This window comes from Ciconia boyciana, chromosome 25, assembly GCF_034638445.1.
Source record: "Ciconia boyciana chromosome 25, ASM3463844v1, whole genome shotgun sequence".
Lineage (NCBI taxonomy): Eukaryota > Metazoa > Chordata > Aves > Ciconiiformes > Ciconiidae > Ciconia > Ciconia boyciana.
The window spans coordinates 682,344-699,379 of NC_132958.1; the positions used below are offsets into that span (position 1 = coordinate 682,344).

Below are 17,036 nucleotides of genomic sequence, written 5' to 3' on the forward strand. Positions count from 1 at the left end.
ACCAACTTTTTTTGCTTCTTTAGAGTTTTTGAATCAACATGTTAAGCGAAGTCCGAGCTAAGCTAGCTTCTGTTTGCATAGCATAAACAATTTTGAACAGGGGTAATTAGTTTTGGACATAACCTCTTTGCTAGCAGATTTTGCAAGCGCTCGTGTCGTTGGTAAGCACCACCAGCAAACAATTCCATGGCTTTCCATGGCAGTAAGGTGGTGGCAGGACTCAAAAGGCTGGCTGTAACTTAATGCCATTGCCTCCGCTGTACCGTTCAGCTGTCCCTAATGCTTGTTTTGCCCCCACCCCAGGTGAACTTTTATTAACCAGGTAAAGGAAGAAAGTTGGTTTTGTTAAAGAAGATACACTTGAACTGCCTTTTTTTTTTTTTTTTACCATGGCAGAATACTGACTTTTCCTTACACCAAATACTATTGTTAGGTTTTGTGTTTTCTAGATTTCACTGTCGTCTTTTTAAGGTTAAAACACAGTGTGCCAGGGCTGAAATAGCTACTAACTCCTTTGACTTGCAGGCAACCACAAACCTCTAAGATTCTATTTGGGAAATCACTGCAATTTTACATCTGCAGTGACAGCAGTAACCGATACTGACCTGCAGCATTGTCAATACCTGTCTTTTCAGGTGAGACAGCAGATACGTTGATGGGTCTTCGGTACTGCAAAGAGAGAGGAGCCTTAACTGTGGGAATAACTAACACAGTCGGCAGCTCGATATCACGAGAGACAGATTGTGGAGTCCATATCAATGCAGGGCCAGAGATCGGGGTTGCCAGTACCAAGGTAAGTCATAAGTTTATAGACCTCACTGATGATTAATTATTATTATTATTATTGTTACTGAAACTCTCCCTGACGGTGTTGGCTATAGCATGGGTCCTCTGTTAAATGCTTTCTGTTCCCTTCTTACCAGTTGCTGATTGTGTAGTTAATGACCATGTGCCCAGCAACACTATTAATTTTCTTTTTCTTGTATCTTGCAAAGGTCTTTTTTTTTTTAATGAAATACTCTAAGATAGCAATATTAAACATTGAAAACAAAGGGGTCTCAGAGGGAGGAATTCCCTAAGAGGCAAGAATTCTCTCCTCTTTGCCATCATTTGTCTTGAGGTGCAGGTTTAAACTAAGGTCTAAAGATGAAAAAGGAAATGAAAAGACAAGATTATAGATAGTTTGACAGCATGTCACTGCCCTTAACGGCACTGCCTTACTAAAGAAAGTGTGATGTTAAAACCGTACTTTCGGTCTTTTACAGAAACCCAGTATTTATGTCCACCTAACAGAATTATTCTGTGGTTGATGCATCTGGCTACGTGTGATACAGCATAAAATAACTTGCTTTGCTGCATTTCATTTTGATGAAGTGCTTCTGCCTGGGGAAATCTGCTTTGATTTAGTTATATTTAGAGGCGAGATGATGTCAATCTGTTACATAAATTCAGCCAAAACCCACATTTGAGTTTAATAGTTCATTGGGGAATTTGATCATGGAAAATTCATGAGTCTCTTACAAGAAACTCTTGAACGAGTTGTTTGTCCCTGGGTTGTTTTCACATAGCCAACATTACAGTTTGGAGATAACTGAAAGTGGCATTTTCTCCCTGGTGATGTGGCAAGTTACCAAAGTTGTGTGTATATGAAATATGAACTTGAAAAGATTCTGCCCTAAGGTTGTCCAGAACTTCATTTTGAGCACATATTATAAACAACCCAAGCATTGCTAGCATGACTGTTTACTGCTATTTACTTCTGTAACCTTCAACTGCACCAAAACAAAGTAGATCACATTCTGTATCAAACTCTGCTGGTCAGTGTAACTGAAGCTTTTCTAGATTGCTTCAGAGCTATTTAAATCTTCTCCAATATAGCAACATGAAAGGTTGTTTGGTCATTGTTTAGAAAGGGACAGAAATACTACAAACCTTAATGTTATTTCTAAGCAACTGCAATCCCAGTTTGGCACCACAGACTGTTTCATAACATTTGTCTTAAGGACTTCAGAGGCTAGACTTTGCAATAGCTGTTTGATACTGTGCCTCAAATGTTTTTGCGAATAGAATTGCCTTAACTTGAGTGCTAATTTCACTTGCCTGTGCAGATGATTTTTCCCCAAAGCCAGTGACACCAGTCACTGTGGTCTTCTAGACAAATATGGAGCCTTGCCATGGTGAAGCATTCAGAATCTGTTCTTAAAGAAGCAGGGTGGGAAATCACTTACCTTTTCAGCTGCCTTTGTGTTCCTTGAATGCGGTCCACAAAAATTTCAGCGAGCTGTCCTGTCGTGATGGCCAGATGTTAGTGGTGGGCTTCCACTGTACGTCTCCAGTCAGGGGGTCTGCCTGTCTTCAGTGTTTTCAGCATTTACTTGCAGTAAAGAAGGACGCAGGGATGGTCACAAAATAGGATTTAATAGTCGCCAGGGAATCTTAAAAATACTCCATTTTGCTTGTTGTATCTTAATCTCTTGGAGTATGAGGAGATCGTGCCATTGCATGCCCCCGTTTGAGATTTGCTCAAATGAGATTTGCCCTGTGAATGTCATGTTCATCTTTGCTACTTAATTGGAATTAAAGCTGCCATTTGGTACCGTGTTAGGAATAAAGTCAAGAGCTAGTCTAAGGATTTTATGTAGTTGGTGACAACTGTTAGGTTACTGTCTGAATGATGTGTGCTCTCTCTCTCTGCCCCCTTACTAGGCCTATACCAGCCAGTTTGTCTCTTTGGTGATGTTTGCTCTGATGATGTGCGATGACAGAATTTCTATGCAGGAAAGGCGCAAGGAAATCATGCGTGGTCTAAAGGGACTGCCAGGTAGGAAACTGCTGCATTTAGTGCGTCTTGCCGAGTGAAACTCAATAGCACAGACAAACTTCAGCAGTGCCGGAACTTTGTTTTTGAAGGACCGAGGGGATCAGATACCTGCAACGTGGTTATTAGCAATAACTTTTGCAACCACGTTCTCTCTAATGCCTTCAGACCACTAAATTGGACTATTAAAATACAGAGTCAATTTTTTATGCAAGTTACTGCTATCTGTGCCTGCGAAGTGTAAACCGTACAGTTTGAGAGGCACGGGCATATAAGCACAGACAACTTGAATTCTTCTCTGTCCTTCTAGACTTAATTAAAGAAGTGCTGAGTATGGATGATGAGATCCAGAAGCTAGCCACAGAGCTATACCATCAGAAGTCTGTTCTCATCATGGGACGTGGCTACCATTATGCTACATGTCTCGAGGGAGCTTTGGTAAGAGATTTCTTTATTTAAAGCTGGTTCAAACGCACTTAGCTACGGACTTCAGATTTCCGCACAGGAGACGACACGTGGCTACAAGTTTGTTTTAAAAGCAGCTAACAGCGATGGCGTGTTGGCTGACATACTGGGTCAAATAGCTAAAACAGCGTAACGCTGCTGCGACTTCCACTTAAAGATACCCAAGTCACATAACAGCCACAGGCTACAGTGGGTTGAAAGGGTGTATTTTCAGCATTCGCACTGGGAATGCTTTACTGTGACAGACTGGGCACCCTGATAAAATCAGTTCTTTGCACTGTTGGGGTGGCATTTCCAGGAATGCTCAGCATCCCAAACTGAGCATGTACTTTCTAAAACCTCTATATCGCAGTTTTCACCTTTGAGGAAATTCCCATTGTTATAAGTGCTGTCACCCGCTGACATGCAAACGTGTCCTTTTTGCGTTCGCCTGCCCAGTTCAAGACTGAGATGACAGATATGTTGGCTGATGGCAAATCATAAGGCCTGTGGGGGCTGTGGTGTTAGAGCTGTAAGTGCTGATGGCCTGCAAGCAGCTCAGCTCCGGTGCACTACTTTGATCTAGGTTTTCAGGCTGGCTTGTCTACGTATAGAATCTGAGGAGAGCCAGAACGCGTTTTTACAAAGTTACAAAGAATACTTTCTTTGTAAGAAGCCACAGAGATGGTTAAAACAAACCCTAAAAGTTTGCCCAAAGCTTTACAAATGATTTTTTTCCCCATCTAGAAAATTAAAGAAATTACCTACATGCACTCTGAAGGGATATTGGCAGGTGAGCTGAAGCATGGCCCTCTCGCGCTGGTGGACAAACTCATGCCCGTTATCATGATCATCATGAGAGACCATACATACGCCAAGTGCCAGAACGCTCTCCAGCAGGTCATTGCACGGCAAGTAAGTACCTGTAAAAGTTTACCGTTGCTTTTAATATAAAAGCAGTTTATGGGGCACCCAAACTATTTGCTTTAGTGTCGCTGCCTAAACTGTGAATTCAGTAGATATGCTGGGCATTTCAAGTGCAATTTTTGCAGCAGATTGCAGGAGCCTAATGTGGTTTGTTTACCCCTTAAAATGTGCTACAGGGCTGCCCATGGGATGCTAAGCCGTTTTGTTCTAAATGAAGTAAAAAGTTCTTGCCACCGGCGCTCTGAACAGAAGTGAGAAAAGAACCTTCCAGACCTGTTTTTCTTCAACGTTTCCCTTTGTTACAGGGGCGACCTGTCGTGATTTGTGATAAGGAAGACATTGAGACAATTAAGAACAATAAAAGAACAATCAAAGTTCCCCATTCAGTGGACTGTCTGCAGGGGATCCTGAGCGTTATTCCCCTTCAGCTTCTGGCTTTCCATCTTGCAGTTCTCAGAGGATACGATGTAAGTGCAGTATTCCTTCCCTTCCGCACTTGTGTTTGCTGTCTGCAGATCTGGAAAAGATGTGTTGGGTGATGTTGGAAGTCTGTGGGGGTTGTCTGTGTAATTGCTTGACTTATTGGAACGACCGGGTTAAATGGTAGACCTGGCGATTACAGGAGCTTCTTGTGAACAAAAGTTGAAGGCAGTCTAGTACACTTGGCCGAGTCTTGTGCAGTTTGAGTTTGGACATGTGTCTGTTTTCTGGTACAAGCATACAGTTTCCGGAGGGCTGGCAGGAAGCTAAAAGGAAGGTGACAATCCACAGAAGCGTGTTTGACAAGCAGAGTCTGTCTGTGTTGGGTATTTGATCTTAATACAGACACTGGCCTCTACCTTTTACCATTTGAGCACTGTAACGATGTAGACTGAAGGGACTGACTCCTTAGTTCTTGGCAGAGGAGTCATAACAATTGAGGTTTATGGACTTTTCCTGCACCGATTATCCTAAATTAACAGGAAAATATGTTCAATCGTTTTCAATTTAAACGTGGAACAAATGTTCCACACGGTACAAAGTTATACACAAACAAACGAAGTGTGTAAATACTCACAAGCATGTTCTTTCTCCTCCCTCTCTGCAGGTTGATTTTCCAAGAAATCTGGCCAAGTCCGTAACTGTAGAGTGAAAGATCATCTGAATCATAGGGGCAAAGGGGAATTAAATGAAAGACTTTTTTTGGTACCAAAATAACTTGATTTTAAAGTCCCCTAGGTAAATCTTATTTTGGTAACTCATTGTTTGTGTGTAAGATCACCGTAATTCCATTACATTAGTGATTGTCAAATTGATTCCACACGCTATGTCAATAGCTTTGGGTTTTTTTGAACAATAGCCTTCCATGAAAGATGTTAAATGGTTTTCTTTAAAGATTACTGAGTCTTCTAGGTAAGGGGCCCTCCACTTTACTTTAAGATAATGTCATTGTTTCTTAGCCAGTGTGGCTCATTCCAATTGTCGATGAGAAACCATTGAATGAATTACCTGTCATGCTCTCAGGCAGCGAAGCAGGATACCAGAATACACAACTGGAACAAGAGCTGTTACTGGTCATGCTTGTGCAGATATTTGAACAGTGAAAGAAACTGTAAACAAGCATTTGGGGTCAATTTCTGCCTCGTGTACAAAAGGGAATTCAACTGACCTGTCACAACCTCCTAAATTTTAGGCATATGGTAAATGTGCTAAGAAAATAATGTTGCCTCTGAAGGATTTTATCTATGCCAAATACCTAGCAAGTGACAATCTCGTAGACTCGGTGGGCCACAACGCACTGTGTGACACCAGCATATACCTGTAGTTGTGCCCACGGAGACAGTGGAACTCACGCCTTCGAGTGTAAGTGGAAGCAATGTCTGACTCAGTATGGATGCTTACCAAAGTGGAGGAAAAGAGAGGAATATGAACAGTGCTCAGTTTGTGCTGGTGTTTGTTGTTGCTGATGGTTTGGTTTGGTTTTGTTTTTTTTTTTTTTTAAAACAAGTAAAAGTCTTCCTGCGTTGAGGATTTTTCCCCTTGAACTGAGCACTGTGGCACTGTAAACACATCCTAAGGAACCGGCTTTATACTGCTGCAGGTCACTTACTGGTCTGAACGCGTAGAAGAAAGTTTCTGCCTCGTATCTCTCTGGCAGAGGGACGGCACTAAAGCTCCCTTTCTGAGGCTTACTATGTGAGCCAAAGTCCCTTAATGAAAGCATGGGTTCTGGTTTGTTTAGGAGCAGCTCATATGTGACTTGTGTCAAATTCAGCTGGTTTAAAATTGGAGGGGATAAAAAAGGCTCGATAGATACAACGGAAATATATACTTTGGTAATAGTTTTATAACAAGCTTGGAGAGAATCAGAAATTACACAGAAAATACATCTTCAGGACTTAACACTGACTTCTTCAAAGTCATTAAGGAGCAGTTAGCGATGTATTTTCTAATGCAAAAAGGTGAATTTCCTACCAGCTTGATGGGTTTTGAATTAGCTTTACACATGCACCATAAAAAGAAAAACACACTACAAGGCGTAAAGTAATGCTTGCCAAGTGCTGGGGAATATTCCAGGTCACTTACTTCCCCCGAAGAATTGCTTTAACAAATGCAGTGCTTGGGGACTGTCCACTACCCTTAAACCTCGTTCTCCTTGCACAGGATGCTAGGCTATTGCTAAGTAGCAGTAATCCAGGCCGACTCGTACAATGGAAGATGACTGCTCAGACTGAGGTGTTTCCAAAGTCTGTCTCTGTAGCAATTCTACTTTATATAAAACCACAGTAACTATTTAACTTCAAGTCAGTATCAGCTCAAGGCTTAGTTTTATTATGAGAATAAAATACTGCGTGCCTGGAAACAGCTTCTCGAAACCCATATATGTACATTTATCAATACATCATACTCAGACTATTAATTTATGAACACATTGTGCTGCCAGTGTCTGTTTAAGAACAATATAGTAAAGATTGCATTTTATTTATACAGCATTTGCTTGTGAGGCACTGACTCATAACAGCTGTGTGCCTCTGCCTAAACATGACCAGTAGACTTCCCTGCTTCATTTGAAGACAACACTTGTCCTTAAGGAAAAAACAATGTGTGTTCAATGCTAGCAATTTGAAGACAGTTCCTCTTCCTCCTCCTCCCACTGAGCTTGCTTAAGAGAAGCGAAACTGTGCAAACCTTGTGCAAACCAAGGCAGGGTTCCCCCTCTCTATCCGCCCCCCAGCACAAGGACACAAGGACTTGCAGTATCACAGCCCATGTTCTCGTTAGCATGGAATCTAATGTGGAAGAACCCTGCAAGAGAATTATTTTAAGATCTTTTTCTCCTCTTCCACTCAGAAGAAAAGGAGCAAGCATTGCTTTTATCTAGCCTTGTACAGACGATTGTCCGCTAGCTTACCAAGTCTCCTAGCAAACAACAGGATGGTAGACATGGCTGTTAAAATACAAGTTGCTATTCTGTAAAAGTTCGATAATGCAGGCTGTTAAATATTTATGAAAGTAAGTTGTATACAAAGAGGACCAAAGAACAGGAGTCTAAGTTAGAAACGTAAGTCTGATGCTCTCATGTCGGGTGTAACTGTACAGATATTGCTGAGCTGTTTGGTTTTATGCTGTGATAGACAAATCCTTATTCGTTGTAATTTAAGGCATTAAAACTCACGACAGATTCCTCATGGTCAGCAGTAAAGGTAGTATTCACCCCCTGCATTCTGCAAGTTGCCAGCAAACTGCCCGAAGTGTAGAAAACTCTGCCTGCCAAAACAGAGGTTTAGTCGCTACTTGCAACTAGGCTGTCGGATGTTGTAATGCTTAATATCAAAGAATGCTGTGCAGCACACTTGCTATGAAGAATTTCTCTGATGAGCATGGTAGGGAATCCGTTAAGCATCTCATTGTTGTTAATTGCCATGCCTGTGTGAAGTGAGAATGTATAAAGGACTCTTCTTAGCTTTCCTTACCTCATTTTGTCTAGATGTGTTGCATTTTGATGAACAGATGATGTTTCTCTTTTCCTTAGAAAACTTTTAGAATGTCTTGTGATATTTATTAACACCCAGTCAGTCTTCTGCTCTCCAAAATGAATGTTTTGCTTACTGAGCCAGTAAAATTCCTTCCTTCCGAATTGAGGTGTTTAAAAATTCAGCAGCCCTGTCACTAAAATTGAGCCACAGGTAAATACAGATAAAGGCCTTTTCCATTTGGAATAGCAGCTGCCTACTACTGCGTACTTTTGTCAGAATTTATTTTGATTTCAGTAACTGTTTTCCTCGTCTATGTCTGCAGAGGCTTAAAGGGAAGCATACACCCATAGGTCTTAGGGTTTTTTAATTACCAAAGACCAGAGAACTTCAGGCTCAGCACACATTGTTTCTGCCTACCAGATCTCGGACGAATTCCACACCGCTACTAAGGTTATTCCACACGCAATAGGAAATCAGGTTGTACATGGAACGTACTTCTGTCAGAAAGGTTTTCTCTCCTAGCTCTACGGAAGAAAGGCTAGAGGCAGTTCTTTCCTGAATTTGTCACATGAGTAAGTGCTGTCTGCATGCATATTCTTACAAGGAGCCCAAACCAGTATTTGGGTAGCCGTGTCCTTGTAAGGTGCACCAATAACGTGGGAAATGCCATCTCCTTTTTAGCAAGGTCTTACTGACTTGCAGGTGATGACGTACCACTAACAGGGGGACGCCCTTCTAGCCAGAAGGCTGCCTTGACACCCGTATTTGTGAAGTCTCAACCCCTTTGTACTCAGAGCCGAAAGCTTCACACGCACCATTTCCGAGTCAAGTGGGAGGGAGCTCATCGTGGACATGACACGACACGTACTCATGCTCAGTTAGGAGCCTTACGACTAGCCTAGACACACTAGGCTTGGTTAAGCTGCAGATTGAAACATCTAAAGGCATAAGGAAGACCAACACATGAGTGCAAAACTAGGCTTTTCTCCTCTCTAGCTGTCACTAGTAGTCCTTCACGCCACACGTAGGTGCCTGGCGGCAGCGTGTCAGATAGAGGGAGGGATTGAAATTTGGCGCTTGAAGTAGCACGTCAGTGTTTAGCTGTGGCTAATTTTAGATCCTACCTGAATGTACCAAACTTGCCTCAAAGCACGGAGTCCCTCCTCTACATCAGAAACAGGAAGAAGAAGAAACAAAGAAGTATTGGGTTTGAATAAAAGGAAAGAAAACTATTTGCCTTCAATTCAGTTTATGTAAATAGACATTTGAAGTGGCAAATACCACCATTTCTTCCCTTCTAGATCTATTTGCCTCTGCTTGTACATATCCAGCTGGCTTGGTTTGTGGGGACCAGTCTGTATCTTGTTTCCTGTTGTGTGCTGTACACAGAAGATGTCTTTCTTTTGTCTGTAGTGTTTTATAATTTGGGTTTTGTCTTTTTGCTTACTTTTTTGTATCTCACCCTTTGAATAAAATCAAGTGCCCTACATTAAACAAATGGAATTACTGGTCTTTAGTTAAATTCACTTAAGAATAGGTAACCCCTCTGAAAGTTAAGGGCAGTATGTACAAAGCAGAAAAACACAGGGTTTAACTCACCTCTCTCCTAACCGGCCAGGCTTTTTTTCATGTCTGAGATAGAGAATATATTTCAACTGCCCTTTCCTAACCATGATTTTGCCGCTAACTGAGAAGAAAGCCCATAAAATACCCCAAGGCAGTCGGTATTACCTTCTGTACCTTAATTCTCATTTAACCACTGCTTTTCTATCACCAGGCAAGACAAAGTAGCAGTCAGCACAGCCCATACATGACCCGTGCTTAGTGAATATTACTCACGGTTTCTTTTTCAAGAAAGAAAGAAACCTGTTTGGGTAACGTACAGACAGGCTGCTTTGCAGACCCAGCAGCGGAGGACTCTGACAGCAATGCTGAGATAGTACAATTAAGTGCACATTCTTGTAAGACAACAGCTGGGGGCTTAGAGATTGTTCATGTCTAAAAAATGCCTGGATAACTTTGTAAGTGAAACCCACAATGACAAAAGACTGTCTGAAATTCCACCCCTCCTTCAGTCAGAGCCATTCATGGATTAATTTCCTCAGGGACCTTCACCTCTCCAGGGGAAGAATATCAAACACAATAATTTATTTTCCTAGATAAAGTGAGCAGCTTGGACTTGCTTTTCTCGCAAATACCTTTCCTATACAAGTACCAGTATTAAAAGGTCACGAGGCTACTTTTTACGGCGTATTGCCTTGAAACAACGCACATATGGCCTTAGTATCACAATAAAAGTCGGTGCCTATGCAGATTTGGGAGCTAGACAGTCCGCTTTTGCTTGCTCAGATCTGCAAAAATAAACAGCAGTTCTAGCTTGTATTACAGTCATAAACAAAAACGGGTCAAACAGCTCAAAGCTTTAGACTTTTGTTGTCATAGCTGTGGGTCACATCTGCTCAGGACACTAAAGGAGCAGGGAATGTTGCAGCCGATCAGCACGGGAAGTTGGCTGCGTGCAGAACCTTCCCGAAGCGACGCCAGGGCTGCACCACCCTCAGTCTCTCCTTCAGCACAAGACACCCCTTCTCTGGCTATACACCGCAAAGCAGCGAGTCGAGATTCCCGTCAGCTGCTGTCACGGGGCTGGCTGCATTTCCAGGCACACCGCGTAGGGGACAGGGCCCCCCCTTTCGTTAATACATTCCCAGTACTATACTCTGAAGAGCAAGGGAGCTGTATTGTAACAGGTAACTACGAGACATTTGCTTATTTCTCCATCTGGGCCATCTAAGCATGCACATTGTATGGCGCATTTAATTTAAGCTAATAAAAATGGCAGTGAGAAGACAAATGCAAAGGGATGCATCCAGGGTCCTTCACAAGTTGGTCCTGAGCTCTGGTTGCAAGAAAGCCATTTTCTTAGATCCCGATGTGGCTAAAAGCAGTGAGACAAGGGGCAAAGGACCTGCAGGCCCTTTGCACAGAAACTCTTCAATCCCGCATAGAGTTTGTCTCAGACAAGATGACATTTGAAGATAAATAAGCTCCCAGAAGCTAAGTGAGATTTACAGAAGGGCATGAGCATTTGGGTTGAATAAATTATAAGCGCTCCTAGGCCCCTCTAGAGCAACCTGCTTCCTGACATTTACCCTTCGCACGCTTCCACAGTGCGTGGGCCTTCAGCACAGCTTCAGTGCTGAGCCTCAAGCTGCCGACTATACACATTCATGCAAGTTTCTTTAATTTACCTATATTTACCTTTTCTGCTCTAACGCAGCGTTCACCCTTGCTTGCAGGAGTACTGTGCATAGCCAAGACCCCAGGAATGGTGTTTATTCAACACCTTATTCTCCTTTCGCTCTCTGGTAAACTTTTTCACCACCGCAGAGCACACCTGTAGCCCTGTACAATACCTGCTTGCACAGAAAACACCCATGTAGCGCCTGGGATCAGAGCAATGCCACCTGCCATGCAGAAAAAAGCCAGTTCTCAGGTCCCTGCAAGGTGCTCAATGGGGAAGCGGCAGTCCATAGAGTATGCTATGGGGAATTCTTGCCCCAGACCCCTTTTGGACATGAACAAGCTTGGAAAGAAAACGGTACTCAGCAACATTTTTGCTGGACACAGGCAGAACAAGGAGGGGATGTTTTGCCTGTAAAATTGACTCCCAGTTACCAGGGTGCTATTTCACAGAAACGCTGACCAGCAGTGGAGCCATTCGTACACATTAGCCTGATCTGCTGCCCCGGGCAGGCTGGTGTTCATCGACTGCACTTCTTCATTTGAGAAAAGTGACCATTCCTTACACCACCTCAGAAAGTGGTAAAAGCTGTTTTCTAGTTTTTTTTCCCCCCAAGAAAGCAGCCAGCCACACTCATTGTGATGGTGTGAAGATACACAAAGTGAATGAACTACCCCTACTTTGTAGAGAGACCAGCAGTAGAGAGCACAAAGCATTCAGGGCAGCACACCGTTACCGAGTGGACAGCGCGACCTGTTGAGCTTGTGGGTCCTGAGCTCCTGATGGTTTCGCCAGCCCCACAGCGTCACTGGGCAGGGCCCTAGCAGCACCCCTTGGCATTCAGAGCATTAACAAGGAGGATTTAAGGGCCTTAGCTTTAGCGACAGCTGATGGGCCTTCCTGGGAAACATTAAAAAATGCTGTACGGGGATGGAAATTCATCTCAGTGGAGCATCCTGGCCAGTTCCACTGTTGAGTAGCTGCCTTCCCCATTGCCCACACACCCTCTTTGCTGGGCTGCTCTTCCAGCATCTCTTTGCTGCTATTACATCTATTTCTGGCTTGTCATGTTTCCAGCTCCTACAGCTTGGAAGGTCCAACAAGCAACACGCTGCAACAGCTCGGCTTCATCTCCCATCTCTGCTACAACTCCCTGTGCAATCTCTGCCCACGCTGCCCCTGAGGCCACCCCAGCCTTCCCGTCAGAGGACTAAGAGCACTCCAGGAGCCCATGTCACTCTGCACAGCCTTACGCATTCCATTTATCAGACAGGAGAGCATCACTGGGTTTCTGAACTACTGCAAGCCTGACCCAAAAGCTGCCTTGTGTGCTTAAGAAGAGGCTATTTCTGACCTATTTCCATGCATTTATCAGCTGATTGGAATACATTGCAGGCATTTGAAAAAACAAAGGAGAAGAAAAAAAGCAAGCTGACTTGCCAAGATCGTCCATTCAGTGCTGAAGAGGTTACCCAGCCTAAGAGAAAAATCAGACCCACAAATCAGACGTGACGGGGCTCCTTCCCCCCTCCTCAGTCTCATTCTTTATTGTTTAGGTCAAATAAAATATGTTCCCATGGTCCTTACAAATTCCTATGGAAACAAGTTTAAACAAACAAGCTGCTAGCCTGTGTCTGGACAGCGAGCAGCAGCATTACTTTAACACAGGATCCTAAAAGCCGCGGTGAGCCCAGACGCACTGGAGACACTCACAATACCACCACGGCTCAGAGCTAGGAGCCAATTAGGCTCCCAAGGGCTCCCATGCATCGGGAGATACATTCAGACCATGTGCAGGATGGGTGGCAGCACAGCGGGCCCAGCCGATTTATTCTGAGCGGTAGGAGGGCGCCCAAAGACCTTATTAAGCAGAAAATTACCCTGCACAGGCAAACCCCGCACCTCGGCTGTACCAAAGTGACGCTGTGGCTCCTGCTAAGGGGAACAATCAGCATGGGATGCAGCTAAAACCTCCCCGCTCCTCTCATTTCCGTCTCTGCCCAGAATTAACCTACACTAGACGAGAGCACGTCTCCAGGGGCAGGGGATGCGCGGGAGCCTCCCAGCCAGAGCAGGCTGGCAGCTCTGCCTCGACAGACCGCTGCAGCCCCAGCAGAGCGGGGCACGGGACACAAGGGTGCTGCGGAGGATGGCACGCTCCAGCAGCCTCTCTGCTTCAGTGGCACCACACGCGCCATTGAGCCGTTGCTAGGAATGAGACGCAGCCTCTCCTCCCTTCTGCTGCCGGTTGCCGCTTGGACAAGCCTTCCTCAAGCTCACAAGTGGGCACTTTCTAGTGCCCAATGCTGGGCAAGACACTGCCTGCCTGCACAGGATGACTTGCGTCACATTGGCGAACCCCGAGGATGTGCCTGCAAGTCTGTTTCACAACAAAAGCCACCCTGCAGGGCTCTCAGCATATGGCTACTGGCATACCCGCCCTGGGAAAACCCAGCTTGAGCTACAAAACCTCCTCTCCAGCACTTGCAGCCCCACCACAAGGCCAGTGCAAGAGCACTATGGGAACAGACAGGCACCGGCTGGACCGCTCTGCTGTAAACTGTGGCAGGGACTCACATTCCTTCTCGCATTTTTTTCAGCATCTCCTATCCTCAGGAAGACATGCTTTTCCAAGCCCAGCCAGAAACAGTGCTGAAAATTAAAATTCTCTTCTATCCAAACAGTCCCAAGTGGTCCACTGGGGAAAACTCAAGACACACGTGCCCCACGCCAAGGACGTTCATGTTCAGACGGTGACCTCCCTGTTAACGTAACATCAAGCCTGTGCCACCAGCCATCACCAGGTGGAATTTAGGGGGATTTCAGAGTTGCACAAAGCTGGGAATTATGCACACAGGAAAAACTCCCACTGAACCACACTGCGGGGAGTCACAGGTTTCTGTGACCCAGTGAATGTGTATTACACCCCTCCTGATCGTGTTGCTAAAGGAGAATGGCAGTCCTCATCCCCTGCCTCTCCATAGGTCGGACTTGAGCCTACAGAACAGCCACGTCATCTCCCTTAGCATAACTGGCAGACGGCCTTCAGGAAGGGCTCATGACAGGGCTTAAAATGTAGGAAGAATTAATTGCCTCAAGGACTGTCCCTGCAGGACCACATCCAAGTAAGGCAGGGGGCAAGTGGGTCTTGAGGCCGACATGAGCTAACCCAGAAAGGCACCTGCTTGCAAGCGGAGCAGCTGGGGTTAGGAAGGAATTTTTGCTGCGGGGCTGCATGGACGCAAGAGCTGGGGAAGGGATCAGCAGGGACTAAAGCCATCTGCCCCTCATCCCCCTCCAGGTGCTGCTAGCAAGGAACAAGGGCTTGTCACGGTCCCAAGGTTTGCTAGCCTAGCTGAGATGGGGCAGGAATGGGTTCAGGGAGCGCCTGCAGGCTGGGTCTCACCTTGGTGAAGCCGCAGGACAGTTACCTCCTGAAAGGGGAAGGAGGCAGAGGCCTGGGGCAATCATCTCTCCTCCAGGCACTGCTGGATCCAGAAAAGGACATCTGTCCTTTCCCCTCCTAATCTAGTTTTGAAGGTTATTGTTCAGTCACTGGATGCCACTTTGTGCAGTGTAAGGTGCCACTGAAAGGAAGGCACAGCTCCTGGTGAGCAGGCGAGACAAAGCAAGAGCTCAAACCTGCTCCTAAACCCGTTGCAGCTTAAAATCTGTCACATCTCTCTAAGTGTTCTGTATCTCATCACTTTACCCCTCCCGCTTGGGTTACCACGTGTCCAAGTGGTATCGTGGCCAATGCCTACATGGAAAAGCAATAAAGCAAGCAAATTTATTTGTAGCTGTCTTCAATTTAATTCACCAGCTGGATGCAACCAGCTGGTTTGTAGCAGGCCAGCAGCCAGGGGGTTGTGGATAACTGGAGGTACACTGGTCACAGCTCCGAGAAAAACTGTTCTTGAGTAGATGTGGGTGGTTGGTATTAGCATAGGAAAAAAGAGAACTGCAGCGAGACCTGGCCTTTAACACCGTGGAAACACCAGCTAAGAAACACTTTTCTCATCAGTAGGAACAAGCAGGGAAACGTTCAGCTGGGACAAGGGCTCACCAGCCTGGGAATGCTGCCGTCTTTGACATTTTCTGCTTGTTTCAGTGACTATGGAAAGCACTATATAAAGTCCTGTTCCAAAGGAAATATCTGCCATTATTCTATGGCTGGAAAAAATAGAGGAAGAACTACAGCTGCTCCTAAGACCACGTAGCCTATGTGGATGCTGCTTCCCAGAATGGAAACAGGTAGAAAAGCCCAAAGCGAGGGATCCTGCGTGACCCACAGGCAGTTTCAAAGCAGCACCCAACCTGGCACAGAGCCTGTAGCAGACACTGCTAATTACGTTGTCGGTACCTGCCTTCCCCCAAATGAGTTTGGGAGTTCATGCCCCAAACTCTTGGTCCCTTCAGAGCCACAGCTTTACCGGAGGCCCAGTGCAAGGTTGTTTCACAGAGGAACACCAGCCAAGACCAGACCTGTTTCAGTGCTGGACTTGCAGCAAATGACCCAGTTTCCAGCCTGCCCAGCATGTTTCAACAGTAACTGTATCTCAGTGTCCCAAAAACACAATCTCTGATTCACAAACACCCGACTCCCCCCTAGGGCTGCACAGCTATTTGCAAACTCCCACCGCGGTCCCAAAGGTGCAGGGGAGGTAGCATTAGCCTCCGTAGTCGTTACCAGATAGGCAAGAAAGAGAAGCCGAGCTATGCTACATCACATGTCCCTTGAGAGCAAGGATTAACCCCCCCATCGTGCCGACTTTTTCCTGTAGTATCTCAGTTACAGTGAGTAATCCCATCAAGTCTGGACTGTTATCCTGCACGCACAAAGTCCTCCTTTGTTTAAGCCCAGAATTAACTCCACAGAAAGCAGATAACCTTATCTCCGGGGTTTTTCAAACCCCACGTTACTTTTTCTGCGGCTAACAGGGCTGAACCACCGGCTGTCCGCAGTGGTGCCCCCGTTTCTGGGTGCCGGATCGGCACTCCTTACCGCAGCCGGCGTCGAAGCACGGCCGCACCTCCCTGCTCAAAGGGCTGTTCTCTTCACGGCTGCCTGTCCTTTTTGCAGGTGGACCGCATTGCCGCCTCCAGAGACTGAATGCCATCGCCGCTTCGCCGCTGTGTGAGCCACTCGCCTCCCGTGCAGCTGTCTGAGAGCCTCGAGGAGAAGGAGCGAGAGGGGTGAGCTGCAGGCAGCCAAAACATCATCCCTGGGCTGCCACCTTCTCTGCCCACACCCGAGGGCCCTGCCGTGGCAGCAATGAGCGTCAGTCAGCTCCTGTCTGCTCTGCGCAGCACAGGCTGGCAGCCCCAGATTTGAGTGTTTTGCACTGAGTAAGGCATAGAAAAACCCCCTAGATAAGTGACAGTCAGTCACAGACTACTCTACTTGCTGGTTGCATTTTGCACTGCAGTTCTTTCCTTGTTTTTAGGTTTTAAATAATAAAAGTCTCCAAAGATTGTCTTGATTTTTAAAGCAAATGCCGAAAGCAGAACATTCTGTTTTGGAGATGCCACTTTGTCTTCTCTTAGATGGTTTTTTCCCTTCTTGGCTTCTGCAGCCCAAGAAACAAAGCCAAGTCCATGACTCCTCGCTGCTCCCCCTTCTTTCCCTGTTCAGTGACAGTTTTGA

General features: G+C 45.5%; 1 protein-coding gene across 3 annotated transcripts in view; it reads left to right on the forward strand.

Moving 5' to 3' along the window:
* Positions 1-16,774, forward strand: part of GFPT1 (glutamine--fructose-6-phosphate transaminase 1) — a 45,804-nt gene extending 29,030 nt beyond the window's left edge. For 2 of the 3 annotated variants that reach the window (XM_072846287.1, XM_072846289.1), the window contains 6 exons: positions 636-793; positions 2,707-2,821; positions 3,129-3,256; positions 4,010-4,177; positions 4,495-4,656; positions 5,277-9,642. In XM_072846287.1, the coding sequence (XP_072702388.1) occupies positions 636-793; positions 2,707-2,821; positions 3,129-3,256; positions 4,010-4,177; positions 4,495-4,656; positions 5,277-5,321 (776 nt within the window). In that variant the 3' untranslated portion in view covers positions 5,322-9,642. Of the gene's footprint in view, positions 1-635; positions 794-2,706; positions 2,822-3,128; positions 3,257-4,009; positions 4,178-4,494; positions 4,657-5,276; positions 9,643-16,472 lie in introns of those variants that run through there. The other variant, XM_072846288.1, reaches the window with a different exon arrangement.
* The last annotated feature ends 262 nt before the right edge of the window (positions 16,775-17,036 follow it).